The 27,541-nt window shown below is 35.7% G+C and overlaps 1 protein-coding gene across 1 annotated transcript in view; it reads left to right on the forward strand.

Moving 5' to 3' along the window:
• Positions 1-27,541, forward strand: part of LOC123320546 (sushi, von Willebrand factor type A, EGF and pentraxin domain-containing protein 1) — a 48,803-nt gene that overhangs the window by 14,810 nt on the left and 6,452 nt on the right. The window contains exons 2-11 of the mRNA XM_044907896.1: positions 12,708-12,884; positions 16,045-16,347; positions 17,447-17,569; positions 18,580-18,870; positions 20,172-20,321; positions 20,477-20,653; positions 22,250-22,548; positions 26,140-26,374; positions 26,444-26,617; positions 26,924-27,103. Of these exons, the coding sequence (XP_044763831.1) occupies positions 12,708-12,884; positions 16,045-16,347; positions 17,447-17,569; positions 18,580-18,870; positions 20,172-20,321; positions 20,477-20,653; positions 22,250-22,548; positions 26,140-26,374; positions 26,444-26,617; positions 26,924-27,103 (2,109 nt within the window). The remainder of the gene's footprint in view (positions 1-12,707; positions 12,885-16,044; positions 16,348-17,446; positions 17,570-18,579; positions 18,871-20,171; positions 20,322-20,476; positions 20,654-22,249; positions 22,549-26,139; positions 26,375-26,443; positions 26,618-26,923; positions 27,104-27,541) is intronic.

Raw genomic sequence — 27,541 nt, forward strand, 5'->3', positions numbered from 1 at the left:
AAAAGCTGAATCGTTTGTGAGCTTTTTTTCAACTCGCTTAGAATTACAAGCTATGATCTCAAGACCCAAATTCTAAATCGATATGGAATCAAAGTTAGTGCAATAGAAGTCAAGTTTTTTCCATTGACGTCAAAGAAAACAACCATTTCCAATTTCTGAAAGAATAAAAAGACCATTGCCGGTCAGAATAAATCAACCTAATATTATCATCCTCTATCTGATAGCCTTGAATGATCAAGATAGAAAAAAAGTCCAAGAACATGACACAGTGTTGTAATAAATTGTATTGTGAATTCAACAATTATTAATGATGGAATCTTTCGCACAATAAGGATCTCACATGCACATTCATGGACAATATAAATTAAATAATTAATTGAAATGATTGGAATGCTCATATGAATTTTATCATAAAATTGCTGATCACCCCCCATCTCCGCCACTGGTTTTGGGTACCCTATATTTTTTAGCCTTATTACATTGTAGGTAAAAATTTGGTTTCGATATGATTAACAGTTCGAATTAGAAATTGGAAAATAGGAATTAGAATCGCTTTCTCTAGAGAATACTTTCAGAAACAGTTTCCAACTTATGCTTATAAACAATCCACGGTAAAAATTTTTTGGGTATGGGTACCTAATATTGCCGTCCTGGTGGAAAAACTGTTTGTTTCATTTACATAACAGATATAAAAAGGTTTGAGCAATTGAGTTGAAGTTATTGTAGAATTTATAAATTCAATATTTCTATCAAATTAAACATGGAAATCGGAAAACAACAAACAATACAAGGTGTTTTCAAAGGCGAGGCTTTTTTTGTAGAAGGTATAACTCGAGGTAGAATTAATCAAAATGAGTCGTTCTACCAAAAACTGTCTTTATAAAATATCCAAGATGGCTGAGATACAACCCCTAGAAGTTCGACAAAATTTCATTGAATTTCAAGTAAGGGACTGTGGAAGGTGACTCCGGCTTCAGAAAAACGAAACAAACCATAAACATATGGCTGGAAAATGAATGGTTCAGTACCAAGTTCATCGGATTAGATGCATCAGGTCACTTTTGAGAGAATTATAATTGTTGTATCGTGCAATTTAGGGTGAACAAAAATTTTGAAAATCGAGGGAGTTTCTTGAAAGTGCTTATGTTAGTTATGTTGAAAAAGTGCTATGATGTTTCCCATTTTTACTACGATTGTTGGAACGTTCATACAAGAAGATTGTGACGCCCATTTTGAAAAAGTCGTGAATAATTTAGACGAATTTTATTGGTGAGATTTTGAAGTATTATTCTATTTTTTTACACTTGTGTGGCTTCTGTCAGTTGGTATAAAAATGAACCATTTCATAAAATCGTGTAAGTTACTAAAAAATAATGAGAATAATTCGGCAGTCTTAAGTTTCCATTTTCATTACCACGTAAATATCGAACTAGCCAATATCCTAAACGAAACCACATGGTCGAATCAGGAGATAAGTTTTCTCCCACTGCTTTGCGATAATTCAGCTAACAACCGGTCTAGGGTCGTATTAGGATCTATTTCAGTAATCATTTTCAAGTTTTTTTTCAACTTTGTCATTTTGAAAGTTTTGTATAGGTGATTTTTGGTGAACCTCTTCATTTTGACCACTTCTACCTTATGTTGAAAAAAAAGCCTCACCTTCAAATACACCCTGTGTAATACATCGCAGTACCCCTAATCAAATAACCATCTCAACTGCAAACTGGGTGTAACCAAAAGTTTTCATGACTAGCCTGAATTTTCTCGACAAGAATGACAAATAGAAAATGAGAGATGTTAATCGACAATCTCAAGAAAACCGATATTCTCAGAAAAGGCTATTTGAGTCCTTGTGTCTATTTTTAATGGCGCTGTTTTGCTCCAGATGATAAACACTGCCATACTATAAGAAAAAGGTTATCAGAGATGACAATACTCAAGTTAATCTTGATCTGATAATCGAATAAAAAAGCCAAACGCGGAAGAACTTCTGTTGTATTGACTGTATTCACACGAAACCGACCGACACAATCTAAGGTTCAACCTTAGAATCAAATAGGATAAAGCTTACATAATATCAAAGCAAGAAAAAAATTCGAACTTTTTCAGTGCATGATCGAGAGGGATTCAACAAATCTTACTGAGCTTCAATAAAAAAAAACATAAAAGATGAGGATTTGAAAGTTAGAAAATCCAAGTTTTACTGAACCAAACCCAAACAGAATAGAAACGTAAATCTGGTATATTCGAACCACACAGTGGAACAGGTTTATTGATAATAATTTGATGAAACTGTTAAGTCTGACAAATTTTTTCCGAAAGAACAACAAGATATCCTTGGAGACGACTGGTGAATACCTACAGTAACAGTGAATAGAATACTCCAAAATCATGGAAATAGCTTGATACATCCTACAGTAGTCAAAAAAGTGAATAAAGGCTTTCAAATTAATAGGCACTCATCAACTCATCTCTACGTGACAGAAATAGTGTTCCTGAAGCAAAGGCAGGGCATCTTCATCATTGCATTGTAAATTGCGTTTCAACAGTTTATTGACGTCTTCACAGTTACGCTGTAACCGTAAAACAGTTAGTTGTCTCGAGCACGTCGTCACCTATTTTGTTCATTATCTTATTTGAACGCTTGACGCATCACCAGCAGCTCTTGCTCTGGTTGAGTAGCGTTGGTTGTGGAAGTACAAAGCCAATTATAACCGGTTTTGCATGCGACATTGTCCTCGGAAGGGTATCATTTGAATGGGATCGAAAGTGACTGAAATATGGCGAGTACAATATACGCCTGGACCAAGAACTGGGTCATGTAGGTTCTTCAACGTCTAGTAACTAGTCTTGAGAGTGATGAACCGTGCCATTAACGAGGGCAAGGTGAGGAGTTCCAGAGTTGGCATTGCAGGCTACGTTTTTCTAGCTGAAGTGTGGATTTCATATGTTTTTCACTCAGAAAGTTCAATACACTGTTTCTGTTAACCTTGGTTTTCAATATCCGTTTTCGTACGTTTTTCAGGTGGTATTGTATTGTGTAAAATTATGCTGCATTCTCAAAGAAAGGAGGTAAATATTGTAGAATGACACCAGGACACCTCTATGCACAGCAATAATTCATGCAAGTGAAATAAAAAATATATAAAATGAGTAGGAAAAGTGAAAACAAATGTAACTGCAATACATTGGGTATATTTGCTCTTAGTCTAAGATACGATATAAGAAATATATACCCTCATCTGTTATTTGATGATGACAAATGTTATGAGATAGATAGAGTCATTCGGGGCAACTGTGCGCACTTTTGCCTTTCAAGCCATACCCTGTTTCAAATGTTGAAGCTATGAAAATTAAAACATATTCATAAGATAGAGAATTTTCTAATCTATGAGAAAACATCAAAAAGCAAACAAACAAAAACGTTTTCTTTCCGCAAAAAAGAATTTGATAGAGAAAGTTGGAGTGCGTTCACATGCCCCGTATTGCGTGTAAGTGTGCGCACCCTCACGGGGTAAGTGAACGCAGTGCTTTGTGAACCACACAATCAAAACAAATTACAAAATAATGTCATCAAAATGTTACAATATTAGAGAAATGCTGTTTATTGTCAATACAGAAGCACCTTTTTACAAGCAGTGCATTATTGTTCGTGCCACAATTCTTGGCGAACACAACACTTGATACATTCCTCTGTTGGTGGCTCTTCATATTTTTCTGAACAAATAGGACAATATTGATCGAGTCTTAACCAAGAAAATCAACAATGTCATAATTTATTCCTCATTGAACTAATGCCCATATAATGAATCTATGCGCACACTTACCCGCGCACACTTTCCCCAGCAAGCTAAAATTTGAATTGACGTTCTTATAGAGTTGAGCAGCTAAGAGAACCTAGAATTTTTTATTATATATTTAGATTAATATGCCCATGATCGAATAAAATATTGTTTAACACTGAGGGACTCGGAACTTGGACCTGGCAGAATGTGCGGAGATGCTAAAAATTAACAATAAAACTAGTGAATTTGATTGATTGCAAATAAAAAGTTAAAGAAACGTGGCACGGCGCACTCCTATGAAAAACTAATATGGCGATTCTGCGCCCTTGCTTCACCCAAATGAACCCCTCTTTCATACATTGCATAGTCGAGATATACGCACTGCGCACACTTACCCACTGCGCTCAGTTACCCCGAATGACTCTATATATGAGATAGATATATGTGAATTGATAGATCGCAAATGGGTTGCCTTGACGAATCAGGGGCCAATAGTGTTAAATAGTGTTAACTTTCATCAACTTTTTTCGATCTACTACCCTCATTTGTTATTTATGAAAATCCAGCATAATTCGACAGAATATTACACGAGGAATCAAGAAAACATGGGTTGCCTAGTTTTTCCTTGGTACTCCTATGAGGTTGCCGGGTACAAAGAGGTAGACAACGGTCATTTATATACCCTCATCAATTATTTAAATGAAAGGTTACTTTATTCCATATCTTACAGTATTAGGTTGCCTGGTCAAAAGTGGGGCACATCCATGGTTGCCTAGATTTTATATGTTAAGATTTGAACGCTAGCAGGGAGATCGACAGAGAGTTCAGAAAGACGATTTTTCCGATCTTAGGAGGGTGCTTTATTGATTAAATGCTGGAATTGAATCAGATTGAATTGATTGGTTTTCTTTGATGAGCCCGCCAAATAAATTCGAAATTATCGTTAATATTCAATATGTTTCAATTCCAGCATTTAATCAATAAAGCACCCTCCTAAGATCGGAAAAATTGTCTTTCTGAACTCTTCTGTCGATCTCCCTGCTAGCGTTTAAACCTTAACAGATAAAGTCTAGGCAACCATGGATGTGCCCCACTTTTGACCAGGCAACCTAATACTGTGAGATATGGAATAAAGTAACCCTTCATTTAAAAAAAGCCAATTAAATAACTGATGAGGGTATATAAATGACGGTTGTCTACCTCTTTGTACCCGGCAACCTCATAGGAGTACCAAGGAAAAACTAGGCATGTTTTCTTGATTCCTCGTGTAATATTCTGTCGAATTATGCTGGATTCTCGTAAATAACAAATTAGGGTAGTAGATCAAAAAAAGTTGATGAAAGTTAACATGATTTAACACTATTGGCCCCTGAATTATCTAGGCAACCCATTTGCGATCTTTCAATGCAGATATTGTCTATCTTATAACATTTGTCATCATCAAATAACAGATGAGGGTATATATTTCATATATCGTATCGCGTACTATTCGTCAGTAGACCCACATCATTGTGGGTTAAAATTTTTAGAAGCTTTCCATCAAAAAATCCACAATAGTTCTTGAATCTCGAAATGATATGGATAAATTCCAATAGAAAGTGCAAATAATTGGGGACAAGTCAACTTCCTTATATCCATATCAAAAAGAACTTCAGGAAAGTAGGTAATTATCGGTTGATGAAACAAGAACTTTTCTTGTATAAACCCAGATAGAATAATCGAATAAGTGAGCAAAAAGTAAGATTATACTCTTCATTCATAGAAAGGAATAACTGAAGTCCTATTAAATACGAGGCCAATCACTGGTTTCACTCCACACATCTAGAAAACCAGCAATTTCATTATTGACCCAACAAATACGCATTACTATCCCCCATCAAGTGAAGAAATTGAATTTTTGCAACCGTTACTTTCAACGTTTTTGTACTTGCTTATTTCGAACGCCTTGGATAATTTTAAATGCATTTCACGTTCATTCATTGTCTAGAACCTAACCGAATATTCTGATGTTAATTATTATTTGATAACAACATGGAGTTCTTTTGTAATCATGTATAATTTTTTAAGCGATGCCTGTGTAATGAGACGTGAGTGAAATGGCGAGCGCAGAATGATTGTTAACGCTGCTGTCCGAATTTGGTAATCGATCGGTGTGTACAGTCTTTGGCCTTATTTAAAAAAAATTTCAAAGGATTATTATCCCTGTAATTTTCGAATGTTTAAGCTTCCTCTATCCTTTCTTTTATATACGATGACAAGGTACCGAATGGGTTTAAAATTTGTTTGTTTAATATAAATCAAAGCAAAATTCCATAAGTATTCTATTTCTACAAAAATTTCTGTTGTGAGGCGTATACTCCATTCACTTTCATTTTAGCACACGGTTGGTCATGGAAATTTGACACATTTCACTCTGTATAGTACGAAAATGTGCGGTTGTGACGCTTGTCAAAACATTTTTGGGTTTTAAATGAATGCGCTGTTGCCCGTTCTACGTAAAAGTTTTTGTTACAACGTATTTTATCACAATGTCGAATCCCTTCGGACAATATGTGACGAACATAATTGAAGTTTATACAAACTGATTAAAGCCATACCAAATCCAGTTATTTGCATGGAAAATACAAGAGATCAGTATAATATCATAATATGCACTAGCTTGAAGAGAATTAATGTTCGTTATCTTCTTTGGCTAAAGTTTGAATACGTTACATCAGTTGTAGATTTCAAAAATATTAACCCGAAGATGAAATGCATATGATGCAGTGGTTGGGAATGGGTGTCTCCCGAAGGAATTAACAGATAATTACAAGAATGTTAAATTCTTCAACAAAAATCATCTTGCTTCGATATAAGTAAAAGGAATTAAAGGAAGTTTCAAATCAAGATGAACTTCACCTTTGAACAAAAATTTCACATGAATAAACAATTAACAGGACAACTGGCGCGTATTTGTGGTTGTTCATCTTAATACATTGATATAATAATAAAAATTAGGAATATATTGGTACCTTAAGGCATATTTACAATGTATAGGACAAGTAAAATGAAAAATAGAAAAATCAATTTTTATTCTAAGATGACATTAATCGAAAATCCTGTAGTAAACTTTTCGCATTAATTCACTCAAACATAAAATTCTCAAATGCCACCACTTTTTTGGGTCTCCCAATAGAAGGAAATTCTTTGTCAAACTCTTCATTCACAATCTTTCTGATTGTTGAAATATTCAGATAAAATATAAGTCGTTTAGATTAAGATGAAACATTATATAAATTCTCTTACATTGAATATGTTCGCTACCGTCTGATATATTGTGGATTTTAGAATATCAGGGTATAACTATTTGAATGAGCGGACCTGAATTCTAATTAGCACTAACTGAAACCCTGTCTCCTTTTTCAATCACTTTCGGCATTTTTGTAATAAAAATTGATATTAGTTGTGGCAACGGCGTTATGACATTATAGGTTATCTATGACATTAACGACATTTCATGAGTGCCAACTTTACTCCGTTCTAGTTACAAACTTTAGAAAATTATTTCATAGCCAACCGATTGCTAAAATATATCTGAATGGCGTATACCTTTATATTATTAGACTGCATTGTTATTGGACAACTAAGATTTTTTTGTTAGGAATCTTCTGAACTTTTGGGTTTCATGATTTATGGAAACAATAATTAAAAAAAAAATCAATAGATCTTTTCTATAATTAAGATAAGATAAGAGGAAAAGACAAAGTCTTTCTATGTTATTGGGTTAGGTTAAGTTAGGTTAACAACTAAAATAACTATAATAATAACATAAATAAATATTTTCGGCAGGAGCTCTAAGAGTATCGAAGAAGAAATAGAAAAAGAAATATTGAAGATTTACCTTGTATGTATGGCGGATTAAAATTTTCTGTTTTTTGTTTTCTGGAATGCATTCTAGAAATAATAATGTGGGAAACAATTATTCTAATTTGCAATGCAATGCAATCTTGGTATTACTGACGTAACTTTCGTCCCATTCCATGTTGCTGATTAGAATAACATCGATTCATCAGCGATCCTCACCTATAATCAAGTACCTGATTCTTTTTTCTCATTAGCGAAAACTTTCGCGAAATACTCTCAAGAATAACAATGCGGATTTTCACTTCATCAGTTCTTGCATAAGATTAAGATTCAGAATTAAACCAATACTTTTTACCTGTACAACTGGAAAATAATATTGAATTTCGTCCGAGTGATTTTTGGTTATGTTTTTTGGGAAAAAGAGTTGCATCTAATATACAGGGTGTCCCAGAGTAGGTGTAATAAACTGATAGATAGTAGCTACTGATGAATAAGAATATCTTTCCTGACGACCACGATCTTAGTCTGGGGGTGCCACAAGGATCAGTCCTTGGGCCTCTTCTATTTCTGGTCTTCATCAACGATGTCCCCATTAATTTGAGAGCGATGTTCCTGAATCTCGATTATAAAGTTTTTGTTGACTCTATTTGCTGATGATGTTGCGGTAGTGGTTTCGGCCCCAACGTTCGATGATCTTCAGGTGCTATGTGAGGTATTATCGCAAAGTTTTGAGACCTGATATAGATATAGTCATTTTAAGTTTTCATAATGAGTTGTGCCATCTCCGGAAAAATAAAATTACCTTCAGAATAACTATAGTTCAATCTGTGTCACTACACATCTGTGGACCATTTAAAAAGAGTTGTATTCAGCCAAAGTACACAATTTTTCAAATTTCACAGATACTTTTTTGGACATCAAACTACTCGAGAACGACGCATTATACGAAAAAATATGAAGAATACTTTTGATTTAAAAAAAGGTTAAAATATTAATTAGATAGCTTCCAACTTAGTTTCAAGAGTTGGGTCTTCAAATTTTTGGTATTTTTATGGTATATGGTACATAATAGGCATAATGAGAAAACTGGAAGACGTGGGTGATATCTTGTGTTCGAAAAAGATTCCTCAAATAAGTAAAAAACTACATTCGGAAATTCATTTCATTCGATGAATTCGTTCGTGAGATAAAACTAAAAATAATTTTTCTTTATGGTTTTTCAACAGCCTGTATCTTTCAAACCGAGCCGATTCGGAAAAAATGGTAGAGGAAAAAAGTGTTTCTTGTGGCCTGAAGAATCTACAGTCAGAGACTCAGTCTGGATATTTTTTTCATCTGTATGACTCAAAGGATCAATAAATTATGATTATTATAATATTGTTCTGGGTCAGTGGGAAAGTAATTCATCAATAATAGAGAAAACGAGTTATTCCATCAGAAGCAAAGAGATCTCATTTGCCGTCTGTCGCTAACAATCGATGATCTAGTTTCTGATGATTTATAATACATATAGGTATATGTATAATAAGTGTCAAATCAATGGTATTTTTGAAGTTGATTTTCCGCATTTGAGAGTGCTCAGTTAGTATAAGGTCATTTTGTGATTTATTTTAGATACAGCAAGGACATTCATTATATCCAGATTCAGATTTTTTGGGGGTTATATCGCACCATGACCTTAAGGTCTATATTATATCCCTATAAGAGGTGGGATTCTGTAAGATTTGCTTCGAACTGTTTTGCCACTACGCAATTCGAATCAAAAGGAGTCGATGTCAAAGACTTTTCAACTTCGTTTTTTAATAATTCGAGAAAAAATCAAATTTTCCTTTCTCTAAAACGACAAATATGTACTTGATTCAGAACAATCCAACAATGTGGAAATGTATAGATAAAAATACAATGATTAAGAAAGTAGTAACAAATCCACTTTCCTTTCATTCCGAAACTCCATTAGATAGTACGTATGTGTGAACTTGGCGCTTAAAAATGAAAGTGCAACAAACTGGAATTGAATGAAACGATCGGATTATTGTAAGATTAAATTTTCGTTGGTTTGTCGATTTCACTTTCTCATTAACCGTGTGACAAATGGATGAAGCTTACGCGATTTCAATGTTACGGGGACGTTTTCACGAATTATTTGTTTTGAATATAAATCACGATAGATTTAACCATTAATTTTTATTGTTAGTCTATTGATTTAAATTTTTTGAAGAGGACAACTCTACGATAAAGCAGACATGGATATCTGTGATCAGTTCATCGATTTTACCTGAAAAGAAACATAATTTGCACCCTCTTCATTTGTATCCAGAAAATATTTTCCTCATGAATTATTTACAATTTATTATCTTGGTCATCCATCCAGGTACTGAACTCCATTGATGCTGCTTGATGAAATTGAGAGATTTGGACCTGAAATGATCTTTTGTAGGTTCTTACAAAATTGTAGGGTTATCGGTCTTTCACAATTTTTTTTAGTAGCCTTTACTTCGATGCAGCCTCCTGAAGATGGCACCTGAAAAACAATTTTAGATTAAGATTTTCTACAGAAATGAAACTGAGCAAAAATTCTAGGAGAACGAGATAACAATCAAACAAAATTCCCTCTAATGTCAGCATGATACTCGGTGAATTCAAATTCGAAGTAAATGTTTCAAGAAAGTACAAGAAACTTTGTGTGTTAAAAATGAATGAATCTATAGAAAATTAATTTTTCAATGTTATGCTATGAATAGAGAGAAAAGTTTGGGAGTGTCATCTTAAGGGAACTATGTTTAAGCAGGGCTGCTCAAAAAAAAATGTGAAAGGGCCACACACATATTTTCTGAGAGAAAATCAACCCCTTTTTCTCAACTCTTCATTTTTTACACCCTGTATAATTTCCTCATTCGTCGTTTACATCAATTCAAATCACAGTAAATTCGTTCCTTATAGAAGGTACTATAATACCTGGCATGGCAACGTCAGGTGGCTAAAGAAAAATAGTAGATATTTCTTATCCGCTTGATGCACTTTCCTGACATTTAACCAACGATTCAGGTCAAAGTGTTCGATCAACCTGTGCCACCCACTATTCGATAACGATTACGTAATAAGCTGCATTTCATGATAATAAGCAATGGAAAGTATACCTACGTTTTTTGTCTTACAGGAAAAAAAAATCAATTTGTCAATATTATCGCTTGATTGGTTCTTGCGTAAGAAACTATTCTTATTTTCTATGGAAATTAGGCTAGTGAGTGAAATTACTGTCGTCAGGTTATTACAGAATATCAAGGGTATTTGAATGTCTTTAGATATACTGGGTGACTGCCATAATAAATGTATCTAGAACGGTTTACAAGATATAAGTGAAACCATCATAATGATAACATTTGCCGGAAAAATTGGCAGACATTGGAAGACAATATGACCCTCTACAAAATACTATTGTCTTCCAATTGAGGTATAGCTCACCCCTCTATTCCCTATTAAGAATTTATGGGTGACAACCCCTACACCTAAGATTGAGGAGATTTTGAACAATTCTGCTAGAAATTGTCCCCTCCGAATAAAAATTGACCTGTTCCGGCATTTTCTTTGAAAACATCCTTGTCTAGACATAATTAGCCTGGCAAGTTTTCGAATTGTCAGCCCCTGTAACTACTTCAAGGACTCAATAAGAATTTGCAAACCATAGTATTCATTTAGAGGGTCAAGTGATCTTTCAATTGAGGTTTAGCTCACCCCCTATTCCCTATTGAGAATTTACGAGTGATAGCTCCTACACCTAGGGTTGAGGAGATTTCGGCTTACAATTCTGCTCAAATTAGGTCCCCCTACGAATAGAAATTGACCTGTTCCGGCATTTTCTCTGAAATCATCCTTGTCGTGACATAATTGGACTGGCAAGTTCTCAAATTGTCACCCTGTATTCAGTATTTGGTAAATTTTTGTATCTTAGTGTAGGTTGTGCCTATTTTATTCATGAAAATTCTTTATGAGATCTACCTCGTATGTATTCCTTACTGAATAATTAAATAACGTCAACTAAGTGGTAAGTTGGAATAAGTAAGGATTTCCTATTTACCAACTTGATCTCATGAATTCAAATGAGTCAACAATCACTTGCGACAACTGATCGACACTCAATTTTCAGCGAGAGGTCATGCACTTTCAAATTTTTCGTGGTATTTCGATCACGTCGAGTTGAAACTCGTTTATTTCATTCGGGAATGTTCAACCGTTTGCACTTTGCAGGTAGGTAGATAACGTCAAGGTGAACTATTGAAACGGTGAAGGTGTTTTTGTTTCACCGAAGAACTCTTTTTTTTTTCACAACAGGAAAAGTATACCAAGCCTTGTAGGGTTTCTTGTGTTCGTTACCTAATACGAATCTATTGTACGCGATTTACACCACTGCTTTTACGTAAAAAAAAAATGACAATGACACGCCTACAGAACAGATAATTTGATTAGATAAGAGATCCTGGTAGTGCATACTATTTCGTCAAGAATATCTCAACGTATTGTGGAAATGGTTGCACATTATCGATAAGTATAATTAAATTTGAAAAACAGAGGAATGAATATCAGATCTCAGATAATTATGTGATTGGTGATTATCTACTCCTACTGTTTCGTAGAAAATAATAGGCTATATGTCTAATTTAAATATTGATTCCTACGAAACCATCATTTGCATTAAACAACCAATTTAAAAATCAGATTTTGTACTAACAACAAAATAGCCAAGTACCTATTTGAAATATCAATTCAAAAATTACATTTTTGAGAAGCAATCGAATTACATAACCACTTATTATTTGAATTTAAATTTGTATTCGAGTTTGTATTGGACCACCAGTTCTTCAGCAATAAGATCAACACAGTCGTATGAGAAAATTTTGGGCTCAAAGATGCTGATTCAGTTTTTAAATAGAAAACGTGCCAAAAATATTACCTATGAAAAGTTTGGAATACATTTCACTCCAATTCCGCTTTTAAAATCCACTGTGCTTATAAAAGAAATATAGAAAGACATTTTTTCGTACTACAGAACAAATTATTTACATAACTGTATATTTTTTTCAGATATCAGATGTCCGCATCCTGCAGTTCCAGTTAACGCCGAACTGACACTCAGCAAGACTGATTTGACTTACGGGACTATAGCTTCCTACAAATGTAAAGAAGGGTTTGAACTTTTTGGCAATAGTGAGGTAGTTTGTCAACAATCTGGAAGATGGAAAGGAGAATTACCATTTTGCGGTGAGTAAGACCCGTTTGCACCAAACGCACTCAGTGTTAAGTGTCCCTTAAAATGAACCCTTAACTTAAATTACGTTGCACCAACTGTTAAGTGACATTTAAATGGCTAAAGCTAGCCTTAAATTTAAGCGCCCCTGTAATGACCACTTAGATATTTAAGGGCGGGATTCTAACCTAAAATAATTTGTTGAACTGCCTGCAGAACTTCCCATTTTTGATGGATTTTGAAAATTGAATACATTCATTACTGAATACCAAGCCTTTTCTTTTGTCTTTATTGTAATGCCATCAGTCTTTTTTAATTTTCAATTTGGTGTCACAAATCATACTATAGTTAGCAACAAACTCTTTTCTTCTGTTGACAAGTTGAGTGCCCCAAGTAAATTACCACCACTTGCTTGGCATCATTCACTGTATTCGTACTAACAAGGGCAATAAGGACATTTTCTTCACGTTCCTCTTCAACATTAGTAAAACAAATTCACACAAGACCTTACAAAGAAAGTGTTGTACTTATATAAACTAAGGTACCTTTTATTTGACAATCATTATCATTATTATCAATATTAATGCTAATTCAGCAACAAAGTTGTTACTCTTTGATAATACTATAATAATATCCTTGACACTGACTGACAGGACAATAAAGTTAGGTTAATGAAATGACAACGATCATCGGCAACCGGCCAACCAATGAAATGGCTTTATTGGACTAGGATGAAGTGGCACCCAAATAAAAAACTGAAATATCACTAGATATAAAAACTAAAGGGCCCCTTACTCAAGATTCTTTTAAGCCGCAGTTGTGCAATTGGCAATAAAATTAAGGGCCAATAACTTTAAACTACGCTTAGTTAAGTACTCATTTTAAGGGGGATTGGTGCAAACGGCCCTTAATCATTGTTGCCAGTATAATTTTTCTCATATACCTAATACCTATAGCTGTATAATTAATCAATCGATAAATTTAGAGATTTTTATCAACCAGATTCACTGAACTTTTGTCTTTTTACTTCAATAGCTTGATTGGACAATCAGTCCCTGAAAATTCAGAAAAAATTGTAACAGTAGGCATGAAATTTCAATGAATGCACCTTATTTAGGTGTCTATGTCTATGGACCTCAAAGTAGAAGATTTATTTATAAAACCCCCTGTATCTCACGTAGAATCGACCGAAATATCAAAAAATGTAGCTTGGATTTTGAAAATCTTGAGTTTTGAAGAATTCGATTCGTCAAATTTTTCATCACATTTTTTGTTTTATCTGTATAAAAAGCCCTTTCGGAATTTGGAAACATGGTAACTGTCCAGTACCATGAAATGTGAAAATATTACAACCTCTACAGGGCGAGTCTTTGACTCATACAAATATTCGAACAGTATAGATTCTTGAGGTCAAAAGAAACACTTTTTTCGAAAGCAGCCCAGAGCCCAGCTATAGATGGAGTGCTTTAGTTGTGATACTAAGTAGAACTAGTACATCAACATCAACATCTATTCACATATGCCTTGCGAGAAAACAATTATTATCACTTCATTGAGATCTGTTAATAATGTGTAAAATAAGTTATTGTGTTTCCGAAGTGGATACAACAAACATAATTTTAATGAGCCATTTTCCACACGCTTATTAATTAAGCTGCTAGCTGCGAATGATGGCAATTATCAACCGGATCAATGGGGACTCGAAGATAAGTTGCAATTGTGCATAAAACTGCGCAAACATTAGCATACTCTTCTTTATCCGGGACGTTCATTTTTGCATTTTTCATCAAGAATGCGAATGGGTTTCTCCGTTTATGCTGTGAATATTCTGGAGAAAACTAGAACGTTTCTCAGAATACTTGGTGTAACAAAGAAATAATGAGAACAGTTTCACGCCACAAATCATTCAGGTCAAATTTCTTCAAGAATATTCGATGATTAACAACAACGAACTACAAGAGTTTGCCATTATTTTAATTGATGCAGACATGGAATAAACGGAGAATTGGAATGATGTTAGAGTTTCCGAAATCCTGATAGACATTACTAGAAAGATTTCTGCATTGATTGACCCAAACGAATAGTGGAAGTTAGAGAAAATGAGAATGTGTAGGAGACTTGAACTACCTCATATATTTCAATTCAAATTTCGCGCTACCGGCTCCATTTTGGCCGCCATCAGAACAATTCGGGACTGAGAGGGTTGAACGTGATTTTATTGTTACAACGTAAGATTTTGAATAATTTTTGTTTGCTACACTGTCTGAAAAGTTTAGTAGGTGCGTGGTGTCATTAAGTTTTATTGCTTTCATTGATTAATATTGTTTTACAAACGGTGAGCCTTTTTGATAATAGTTGTAAAAGTTTCAAGAAAACATGTTGAATAGACTGAAAGGGAGTGCGGGAGACTTGACCCATGTTATGATAGGGAGACATAATCAGTGGTCCAAGTTTTCCACATTGAGCGTAGATAATAGTTTGCTTCAAAAAAAAAATTAATAATAGAAAAAAATATAAAAAAATATACAAAGGTTTAGAAAAGTAAAAAACATTTCGGAAATAAGTGAGAGTGATTCTGAAATAGAAAATGTACCTATATTTCATCAATTGTTTTCTTTCAATGTTTTTCCTGATAAACAAACTTATGGTCCAGAATTCTTTACTGAATTTGACCTTTAATAAGCTTCGTCAAATGAAAACAGGTTAACAGAATCAACTTGTACATTTTGAGAATATGATTAAAGGACGTTTCGCCTTATGGTGAACCGACAATTAAGCTACTAAGTCGAGTGTCCTGAACAGTTAGACGTGATAAATGAATGAGCTAAAGCTTATGAAATTAAATATGTAATAATAAGAATTAATTCGGACGCATACCACCTGCCGATATGAATATCAACAAATTGAACTAGCCAATTTGCCATCGTCAGGGCCCTAAATGGAGAATGCTCCAGCGAGGAAAAGCAGATGCTGACCTTGACCTTTGACATTGAGGTAAAATGAGATCAAAACCATGGTCAGCATCTGCTTTTCTTCGGTGGAGCGTGTTCCATTTAGGGCCCTGACGATGGCAAATTGGCTAGTTCAATTCAGATCGTAAGACTTGTTGATATTCATATCGGCGGGTGGTGTTTAGGCGTGAGCCTTTTTAATGTTAAATATGTAATATTTCAGGTACCAACGTAGCATACAGAAAACCAAGCAATCAGTCCACATCTGTGAGAGGCGGAAGTGCAGAGAACGCAAACAGTGGACAAAAAGCCGAATCAGAAAACTCGAAATGCTCTGAAACCCAAAAGGAAGCTAGCCCGTGGTGGAGCGTCGATCTTCTGAAGCCTTATCCAGTGAAGGTTGTCCGGATCACCACCAGAGGTTGTTGTGGTCATCAGCCCCTGCAGGATTTAGAAATACGGGTTGGAAATAGCAGTGGTCAACTTCAGAGGAATCCTCTATGTGCATGGTTTCCTGGGACCTTAGGTAATAATGATGAAATCCATTAGCCAAATTTATTTCTCAATCTTAGTAGGTTGAATGACGACTATATGATATTTTCAATATCTATATAGGGGAGATATAAAGGAAAATGGGCATATTTCCATAGTATGAACGACCCGTATTCAATCAAAACGAATAAAACTTTATTTCACACGTTTACATTCTTTGACACTCAATCTCGAAAAATTCGGAAAATCAGGAAAAATCAGGTACAATACAGTGTATTTGAAGGTGAGGCTTTTTTTCTATAGAAGGTAGAACTGGTCAAAATGAAGCGTTTCACTGAAAATCACAATTGAAAATGATCACTGAAATAGATACTAATACGACATCAGACCGTTTGTTAGCTGAATTATCGCAAAGCTGTGGGAAAAATCTCCTGATTCGGACCATGTGGTTTCGTTGAGGATATTGGCTCGTTCGATATTTACGTGGTAATGAAAATGGAAACTTAGGATTGCCGAATTGTTCTTATTATTTCTTAGTAACTTACACGATCTTATGAAATGGTTCATTTCGATACCAACTGTCAGAAGAGACTCAGGTCACAAGTGAAAAAAATAGAATAATACTTCACCAATAAAATTCGTCTAAATTATTCACGAATTTTTTCACAATGGACATGACAATCTTCTTGTTCGAACATTCCAACAATCGTCGTAAAAATGGGATGAAATGGGGAAACATCATAGCGCTTTTTCAACGTAACTAACATAAGTACTTTCAAGAAACTGCTTCGATTTTCAAAATTTTTTTTCCACCCTAAATTGCACGATACAACAATTATGATTCTGTCAAAAGTGACCTGATGCATCTTATCCGATGAACTTGGTACTGAACCAGTCATTGTCCAGCCATATGTTCATGTTTTGTTTCGTTTTTGCGAAGCCGGAGTCACCTTCCACAGTACCGTAGACAATTTTTGGTTAAACGACTTATTTTGATGAGTTCTGCCTTCTGTAAAAAAAAAAAGCCTCACTTTTGAAAACACCCTGTATAGTAAGCCGATTTCTTATCATTCCCACTGAGTGAATCAGAAAGGGAGAACTGAAATGTGAATCAACACTTTTTTGTTTTTCAGATGAAGGCATCACAAAATCATTCACGTGTGCGAGAAATATAATTGGTCAATATGTCTTCCTGCAATTGGTTGGAGTGGATGGATCCCTGTCACTTTGCGATGTAGAGGTATTTACGTCAGATGGTGAGTAAGCAGCTCATCGTGAATTGAAAATTATGACCAGAATCATAGGCGGAAATAAACATTTTTTGTGGGGGGGGCACTCCTTAGGGAGGTCTGAGGTGACCGCCCCCGAGGTAAAGATGTTGGGTGGAGAAGATGTGCAAAAATTCTAGAAATGGCTAAAAAAACGAAAAAGCTCCAGAATAACTGCTTCTTACTGTTGTTTTCCTATTTTTCTTCTTTTCTGGGGGGGGGCACCATGGGCATCTGGGGGGGGCACGGCCCCCCCCTGCCCCCCCTCCTATTTCCGCCTATGACCAGAATGAAAACAGTATACAGGATGTACCAATTTGGATATAGTGTCAGAGGACCCAAAAATAGGATAAAAAGTTCCCATAGAAGCATTTCCGGAAACGCTTCGTTGAAGAATTACGTTGCTTCAAAGATCACTACTTCATTATGGAGTTGTTAAATTTTTTCAAAGTGGGACAGAGATGAACAAATAAAATTATGCAGAGGTATTTTTCAAATAGAGGTTCACCTGAAACTCATTCGCTCACTCACCTCCATAGCTCCAAGTTTCCATATAAAATCCTATTTTCAACACCTATTTTCAATAATAATATATTTGTCCAACCCCAGAAAATCAATCCATAATCAAGTCGTCATCTTTAAAGAAACGTAACACTTCAACGAAGCGTTTCCGGGACTCCATAGGAACTCATTTTGAGGTTTTGAACCTATATCCAAATTTATATTATATTTATTCATTGAGTTATGAGATCTAAAAGAGTTGTGTGAATAGGTAACATCTACTTAGTGCTTCATATTATGTATAGTTTTATGACTCAGTGTTTTTTAGAACCCGTGAAAACTGTCAACTCGTCATCGCCTTCCAAAGGCCTTGGAAAGGAGATCGATTTCGAAAAAAAAATTATAGGAACTAACCCTGCTTATTTTCATCGTGGAATCATCTCCCTAAATCCTTCGCATTCGTTTAGACACCCTGTATATTTATCTTGCATTTTCAGAGCTCTCCATAGATGATTGCTCTCCACCAGGTGCACCCGCAGATTTGCAGTTGACCTCATTCAACAGAACCTGCTACGAATTCGGTGTGACACAAGGAAGGTCGTTCAAAGATGCCCGATCTTATTGTCAAAAGTTCAAAGGCGACCTGGTCCACGGTATGGGAAGAAGTGCGACGTCATTCCTTTACTCGGAGTTGGAGAGGAGGAAAAGCTCCTTCAAAACTCAGCTGGTTTGGATAGGAGCGCAGAAGGAACCCAATAAAGCATCGAGGACATGGAGGTGGACTAATGGTAAGATAGAAAGACGAAATTTCGAGGTTGCGTATTACACTCAGTTCAATTTACATTTTTTGGCCAAATTACTTGCTTTGCCTCGAAGTCGCAGTTTTCCTATGTTACTTGATTCAAACAATTGTATTTCTTCATTATCATCTGGGTTTCGTTTTTTCGATATCTTTAAAAATAATTGGAAAAGCGGAGTACTTCTTTGTTTTTGACTACCAATGAAATACGAGGATGTATTGATATCTAGGAAGTCTAGACCAGTTCCATGCATAAAAAAAAATTGCGCTACCATAGCATCATAGATGATGACCGATCGGGAAGGCCAGTTTCTGTGTCAGTCCCCGAAAATATCGATGCAGTTCATGACATGATTTCATGAGACCGTCGTATTGAGCTAAAACGGATGTTTGAAGCATTGAATATTTCATACGAACGCGTTCATCATATGGTACACGTCAATTTCTACCTGAGAAAAATTGCTGCAAAATGGATCCCCAAATTTTTGAATGTTGACCAAAAGCGTGCAAGGGTAGAAGCATCGCGTTCGATCTGTGCTCGATTTGAAAACGATGTAGACTTCTTAAACCGAATTGTTAAAATGGATGAGACTTGAGTACATTTCTACGATTCAGAAACAAAGCAACAATCGATGGAGTGGCGACACTCTGGTTCTCCAAGACCTAAGAAGTTTCCTGTCCAAAAATCTGCTGGAAAAGTTCTTGCTTCAGTTTTTTGGGATTACCATGGAGTAATCATAATTGATTTTTTGGATAAGGGTAGAACAATAACCGAAGATTACTATTCGACATAACTGGCCACTCAACGGGAAAAAATTGAAGAGAAAAGACGCGGAAAGCTATCCAAAGGTGTTTTGTTTTTGCAGGACAACGCCCCTGCACACAAATCTCATGTTGCCATGCAAAAAATTCGTGAGTTAAGGTTTGAATTACTAGAACACCCCCCTTATTCACCAGATTTGGCTCCATCCGACTATCATCTCTTTCCTCAAGTGAAAAAAAGTTTAAAAGGTAGTAAATTTTCTTCCAACGAGTAGGTAATGAAATGTGGTGTTCTAGTTTGCAGAGCAAGAAGAAACATTTTTTCTGAAAGGTCTAGAGATGTTGCAGGTTCGCTATAATAATATCCAATTAAGAGAGGAATATGTTGAGTAATGAAATATTTTGATATTGAAATTTTCTTTGGTTCTACAGTAGGCTGAGAATCTTTCAATATATCCTCGTAATATTTACGATATTCATAAACAAAAATTCGTTAAAAATGGTTAATTTTATCCTTAAAACTTTCAGGAGAAATAATCTCGGGTCCAGCATGGGGCAGTGATCAACCAAATAACTACAACGGAGAACAAAACTGCGTGGTTCTGGATGGTGGTAGGAAATGGCTCTGGAACGATGTTGGCTGCAATTTGGATTACTTACATTGGATCTGCCAATATGGTAATTATACTAAGAAATACTTATGAATTAATCATTGGTATGCATAATTTTCAATATGGTTGATTTGTGTATAACCTTATTTTCAATCTTAATAAGAAAAAACCATATTACTTCATCGAATAATAGTGATCATCATTGATTGATTTTCTTACCAGAACCATCAAGTTGTGGGAGTCCCGATAAGAAAGAGAACACAACCATAATAGGCACAGACTACAGAATCGGATCCATTGTACAATATAAATGCCCCGAAGGCCACATGCTAGTTGGGGAACCATCGAGGCGCTGTTTAAACAATGGCGTTTGGTCTGGGGGGCCTCCCTCCTGTAGATGTGAGTATTTTCTTCTTATATGTGTCACCATTGAGTACCATACTCAATGGCGTCACTGTAATCGCAAAACCGGTCTAGAGGAGGAATATTTCGACCAAACTTGGTGTTCAACAATTCAGAGTCAGCTCACAATTCATTCATTCATTGCTGAATCTCGTTAACGAGAATGAATCTACAAAAAGACTAAAAAACTGGACTGTCACCGGTGCGATCAAACTTATAATTTCTTAGGGCTATTTGCGACTGTGTGTTACCCTCCTGTGAGTGCATAAACCCAACCGTGACCAACAGATCCTTCCACGAAATAGTCACCAACCAGATCTGGCCGCCGCTGTATTCTTTTCGAGTCTCCATTATAACTGTGTACCAAAGACCTCCACTGTGACCTGTCTAACGCTAGTTGTTCCCAGTTATGATTGGCATTAACTGATTTTAGGGATTGATGCAGTATATCCTTAAACCCCTTATACTGGCTTACTGGTTTCCGAGTTCCCTCTGTGAATTCGCCATACACAGCTATTTTGCGTAGTCTTATGTCTTGCATCCTCAGAATGTGGCCTCTGCATCTGAGTCCGCCCCTCGTTACTCGAGTCTCAATTGTTATACAACTCGCGCGCTGCAAGACTTCTGCATTCGAAACTTTGTGGAACCATCTGATGTGCATTATATGTTTTATATGATGTTGTTACGTTTGCTCAAGCTGTTTAATATGTCGTCTGTAGGGCGTCCAGCTTTCGCTTTCGTTAAGAAGCGTTGGGAGGACCACTGCTTTATAAACAGCTGTCTTGGTCTTCATATTGAGGTCGTGATTTTGAAACAGTCTGCCCTTTAGCTTCCAGAATGCCCGCGATGCCGAATTGATACGGTTGTGTATTTCCGTGTCCAGGTTAGCCCTAGTATCTATGAAGCTTCCCAAGTATTTGAATTGCTCGACCTGTTCCACATCCACAGATGTGTAGTGTGTAGTATCACAGATTTAGTTAGTTATTCTGAAGGTAATTTTGTTTTTCCAGGGTGACACAGCTCATTACTTAGAACATAGTTGTTCTAAGGCTCATTATGAAAACTTAAAATGGCTTTATATTTTTATCAGGGTCGAATCGAAAAAAATGATAAAGGGAAAATGTGTTTCTCTTGACGTGAAGAATCTACTGTTGAAATATTTGTACGAGTCAAAGTCTCACCCTGTATATTTTGGAAATTTCGAGCATCCCGACGCGACGTGAAAAGGAGTCGACACAGAATGTCTTAGATTTAGGTATACCTTCACATTAAGGCGCGAAATAATAATCGAAATTTATACGTTACTTCCCGAAGATAGATCGGAACGGGACGGCACAGGCATGAGCGTAACATTCCACTGGGCATTTCACGATTGAAAATTACCAGTGACGTGTCTTGTTCGCATTTCGCATTCTTTTTTTCGGTTCTGAGGTATTTTTATCGCATCTTTTGGAAGAAACAAAGCGAAAAGAATGCATGATAGTCACAGGGCTATACTGGCATATTCTCGTATAAAATTTATGTGTTTTCCATATATACCAATACATATCGTTGATCTACCGTCTAACTACTTCTTTCTCCGTGGATTTTCAGATGTGAATTGTGGCCCTCTTCCCGACATTGAACATGGCTACGTGACGTTGAAAGAAAGCCGAACAACGTTCGGGGCACAGGCTGTATATACCTGCGGGGATAACTACACGCTGGTCGGGAACAAAATGAGAGAATGCGACGAGAACGGAATATGGTCGGATAGTGCACCGCAATGTCTTTTTACTTGGTGCGATGATCCGCCTGGTATTGAAGGTGGAGTGGTGAAAGTGGTCGGGAAAAAAGCAGGAGATGTGGCCGTTTACTCCTGCGAACCTGGATTCTTGTTGATGGGAAAACCGGTAAGTAGGTATCTCCAAACATTTTGTTGCGTTCGTTAAAACAGCGTGATATATTTCCCTCAATGGCACACATAGAGCTTACTTACACTTAATATTCTGATCTCACCAGAAAAAACGGTGGCATTTGGCGGTGGTGATGTTTGTTTTCACGAGTCTTTTCCATTGAGATGAAAGCTTTGTTGTTCTGATAAAGTCAAATAATAGGACCGAAACAATTGTGCGCTACTACTTTTTTTTGATGGAATATAATTTCTGTTGGTAACTTGAATGATGGTATGCAGCTAGTTCGACACAGATTTCCTAATTTACTGATATTTATATCGCAGGATAGTTTGCATCTGAATTAATACTGATTGAAACTTCATTCCTTAATTTTATTCAATTATTTCTCATAAGCTTATTTTAAAGTGTTATGATTTTGTCGAAAAAGAGTAGTGGACTGTATGTGTATGACAAGATAATTGAGTTGGAGATGATATAAAAACATTTATTGTATATCGTTCACAATCATAAAATGAATAAGTCACTTATATGAAACTTATACAGTAATAAATAACAAATATTTACAACATCTATATACTATATTCTATATAGAGACATTATTCAACTAAAATAAGATATAATCCAGAGCAGCTCAAATGAGAAGTCACTTGAGGTCAGACTTAGACAAGTTTAATAAATTCAAAATTAAAACAGCATTTATACAGGGTGTCCGGGGAGTAACTGTACATACTCATACTAGAGATAGAGTTGGACTAGCTGATTACGGATTGACTATAAAAAATTAATTTCTGGATTTCCCTAGAAAGCTACAGGGTGATTTTCCAACTTCATGGAAATACTTAGTCCATCATAAAATCCAAACTTATTGACGGATATTATTGAAACTTAAGAGGTTATTGACACATGCTAAGGTTGAGTTAAAAAGATATCAATTATTCCATTATTTCAGGGCCGGACTCATTAAACTTCATTTAAAGTGTTCGGGGTAAAAAAAACACTTTGCATTTAGAATTACGAATAATTGATTCGCTTTATAGAAAGAAGCTAAATTATGCTTCAATTTTTGGTAACGCTCAAAGTTGTCACATCAACAATTATTTTTTTATGAATTTCTCAATTTGGATAAAGTTCGAAAATTGCAATTTATTTACCTGAACAGGACATAGCCATCTTGTGCAGGTCGAAAATAAATAATAAATATTCTTAAAAAAGTCACTGAAGGTCAAGAAGACTATAATAATTTGTTGATATACTGGGTGGCCACCCCAGACGCGAATTTCAATTTGAGGGAGTAAATGAAGGTATTTTGAAAAAAAAAATGGCGATGTGTATAGGGTATACAGAAGTATATTTCAAAATTATTCTTATGTATACCGGGTGTTCGACAACAATGATATAGACCAAAGTTACACTTCTTCCAGTCAAGAGAACAGCTGATGAACAGAATAATCAACTGTTGCGATATTTTAAGAAATAATGGCGATATGATTCGGAAGGCTGTATCCAATTTGAAAATTCGGCAAGAAAAATGTATACAAGCTGATGGTTTTCATTTCGAACCACTTTTTTTTTTTGTTGACTCAGCAATTCATTCGTTCCTACTTTTATTTTTATTAGGTACTCTTTACTGTATTTGCGCTTTTTTCATTTGTTATTGTTTCGTTATTGAAGTGCTTAAAAGCGCTGAATTTTTTTGTAAATCTTCTACTAATACATTCGCATTTTATATTCAAACATGAGATTTTCAGTTCTCTTCATGATGAAAAATTCAGTTTTTTGAACTTATTCCAAATTCAGAAATTCATAAAAAAATAATTGTTGATGTGACAACTTTGAGTGATACCAAAAATTGAAGCATAATTCAGCTTCTTTCTAAAAAACGAATCAATTATTTGTAATTCGAAATACAAAGTGTTTTTTTTACCCTGAACACCTTAAATGAAGATTAATGACTCCGGCCCTGGAATAATGAAATAATTGATATCTTTCTGACTTGATCTTAGCATGTGTCAATAACCTCCCAAGTTTCAATAATATCTGTCAATAAGTTTGGATTTTATGATGGTCTAAGTATTTCCATGAAGTTGGAAAATCAACCTGTAGCTTTCTAGGGAAATCCAGAAATTAATTTTTTATACTCAATCCGTAACCAGCTAGTCCAACTCTATCTCTGGTAAGAGTATGTACAGTTATTCCCCGGACACCCTGTTTATAAACGCTATTGATTGCCCAGTCACTATAGTGACAGAGCAATCGATAAAAATTGATGGCGAAAGCCTCTTTATTCCATCAGAAAAACAGAAGGTTAGAATAACGAATTTCAATGAGAGGACCGAGTTTTAAAAGTGAAATAGGCCAAGCGGTGAAACTACATTATATGTATAAGTCTGATCAACAAGAAGAGATTAATACATTAAATGTTAGTTGACCAATAATTATGATGTAAGTATGAGAAGTGCATGAATCGTACAAGTGAAATGAAAATGAGAAAAGCAAAATTAATTAATCTGAGAAGTGTTAGAATATTAAAAATGAGAAGATCAAAATTAACTAATAAAATGAGAAGAACGATCATAATTAATCTGAGAAGAGCAAGAATAGTATGATAAATATATACATTGGGTTGGTCTTGAAGAGTGCTAAAATTTATCAATGAATACAACATTTACAGAGACGGACTGCTTACAAGTAAGCACGATTAGAACGTCCATCAGAAAAACAGAAGATACAATTAATAAATGATGAGACGTGCAAATCGAGAGTACTGAGATAACCACTAATCGTTGGTTTCGAGAAGTGCATTAGGCTGAAAACTAACATGTATATCGAGCAAGATGAATAAATATGAGGATATATCTATGAAAATAGAAATTTTAATGAGTAGATCATACCAATTGAGTGTGCACGATTACCAGAGCAGGACTTCCAGGGTGGAGCCAGAGACGAGATTGTATCATCTTGTTTACCATGTGTCGTTAAACCATGGTTGAGATATTCACATCGTGTTTTGAAGGAAAACTACCAAATCCAGGGTCCACCCTGGCGAACATGAGGATTCATTCGACTCGACAACAGTAATTAGTCATAAGTAATTGAGCAGGCAATTGGTTTTTAACCGAATCGGAAATAATGGTAAAGGAAATAAGCGCTTCTTTCAACCTCGAGAATTTACTGTTGAAATATTCGTACGAGGTAAAGACTCACCCCGTATACTTAAACTCTGCTATTGTAAAAAAAGGGGAATTTCCTGAGAAAAACGAAATCTTATAAAAAAGTGTTATTTTCATAAAAATGCAATAAATCGAAAGAATGATGTAAATTATTGGCTTCCTCATATTCTCACCTTGTAACACAAGAAGAGCTTGAAAAAAACATACCATGAATCACTTGCATAAAGACTAAGCACTGCATGTGCTTTGCATTACTGGCGAAAAATTCAACATCCGCGAAGGAATCTCGAAGTTATAGCTAGAATTTCAAGAAACAGAAGCGATTTCATAGCTTGTCAAACTGCTTAGATTAAATGCAATTTTCGAGTCATTCTTCATCCTGTTGAAGCTCAATTTTACACCAATTTTTCCCTTATAGACTCTCACCTGTGAATTTGGAGGAAAATGGTTGGGAAAAACTCCCTCCTGTAGATACATCGACTGCGGACCACCCCCAAGGATACAGAAAGGATCCTACCAACTCCTCAACGAAACAACCTTTCTAGACAGTGTGGTTGAATACACGTGTGATGCAGATTACTGGATAGATGGCGAGAAATTCCAAAGGTGTACGAGTGAAGGGAAATGGTCGGGAGATACGCCTTCTTGTGAATGTGAGTAAGCACCATATCGACACATACTTGAAAAGAGATTCGATTTCTTTAAATTCTGCGTATTTTCAGTAATAACCTGTCCAGAACCTGATGTTCCACCTGGAAGCTACGTTGTGGGTTATGACTTCAACGTGAACTCTGTAATCGAATACCATTGCGAAGCCGGTCATGTTTTGAAGGGGCAGTCGACGCTCACTTGTTTAAGGTCAGGAGAATGGTCGGGAATTGTTCCTATTTGTGAATGTGAGTAGTAGAAGATATATTCTTGAACATATTTGAATTCATCTAGTCCACATATACAGGCACAGGATATTCTCGAAGATAAATCCTCAGTCTTATGGTCGGATCATAAAGTTTGTTAGAGCAGTGAATAATGGCTTATAAATCACAAGTGATTAATGCTCAAGGAAACGGTTAGATTATGATTACTTTATGCATCGATTGTGGATAAAATTCATACTGAAATTTCAAAGTTATATTATCTCATACTTTGAAATCTGTACTTTTAATTGTGGCATGCTAACGTGGGTACTCTTTTCATATTTACAGTCATCGATTGCGGTCAGGTTCCTCCACTAATCCACGGAGAAGTAATTCACACGAACAAATCGACCTATCTGTTCAGCGAAATCACATACAAATGTTCCAAAGGATATAGACTTGTTGGGCCATCGAAAAGAACGTGTACGGAAAGCAAGCAGTGGAGTGAAACAATGCCAAAATGCGAAGGTAAGATGAGAAATACGAAAGGTACTGCTAGACCCATTCTTATAAGGTGCACCCTGTGGCAACAATGCCCTGTAAGGAATCCAGTAAAGAAGTGTAGCATTTTTATTCCGTTTTCAGTCCTGAAAAACGATGTCGCACCATATAAAACATCCTGAGTTGGAAAATAATCGAGTTGTCGTTTGTCAGTACAGATAAGCCGAAAATAAGACGTCTTCGTCTTCATCGACGCAAAATTTACTCATTTTCGGCATCCGGGCCACATCTAGTTTCCACCCCTACTGTTAGTGTATGATACCCTTCCGGCGTGGATACCTGGGGGGTACAGAACGCACTTCGGGGTGGCTATCCATCCTCAATTTTTCTTTACTCTCCAGTGTGCACCCCTACTGTTAGTACGATACTCCGCTGGTGTGGATACCCGGAGGGTGCAGATTTTTG

The sequence above is a fragment of the Coccinella septempunctata genome, chromosome 1, assembly GCF_907165205.1.
Source record: "Coccinella septempunctata chromosome 1, icCocSept1.1, whole genome shotgun sequence".
NCBI classification, from domain to species: domain Eukaryota; kingdom Metazoa; phylum Arthropoda; class Insecta; order Coleoptera; family Coccinellidae; genus Coccinella; species Coccinella septempunctata.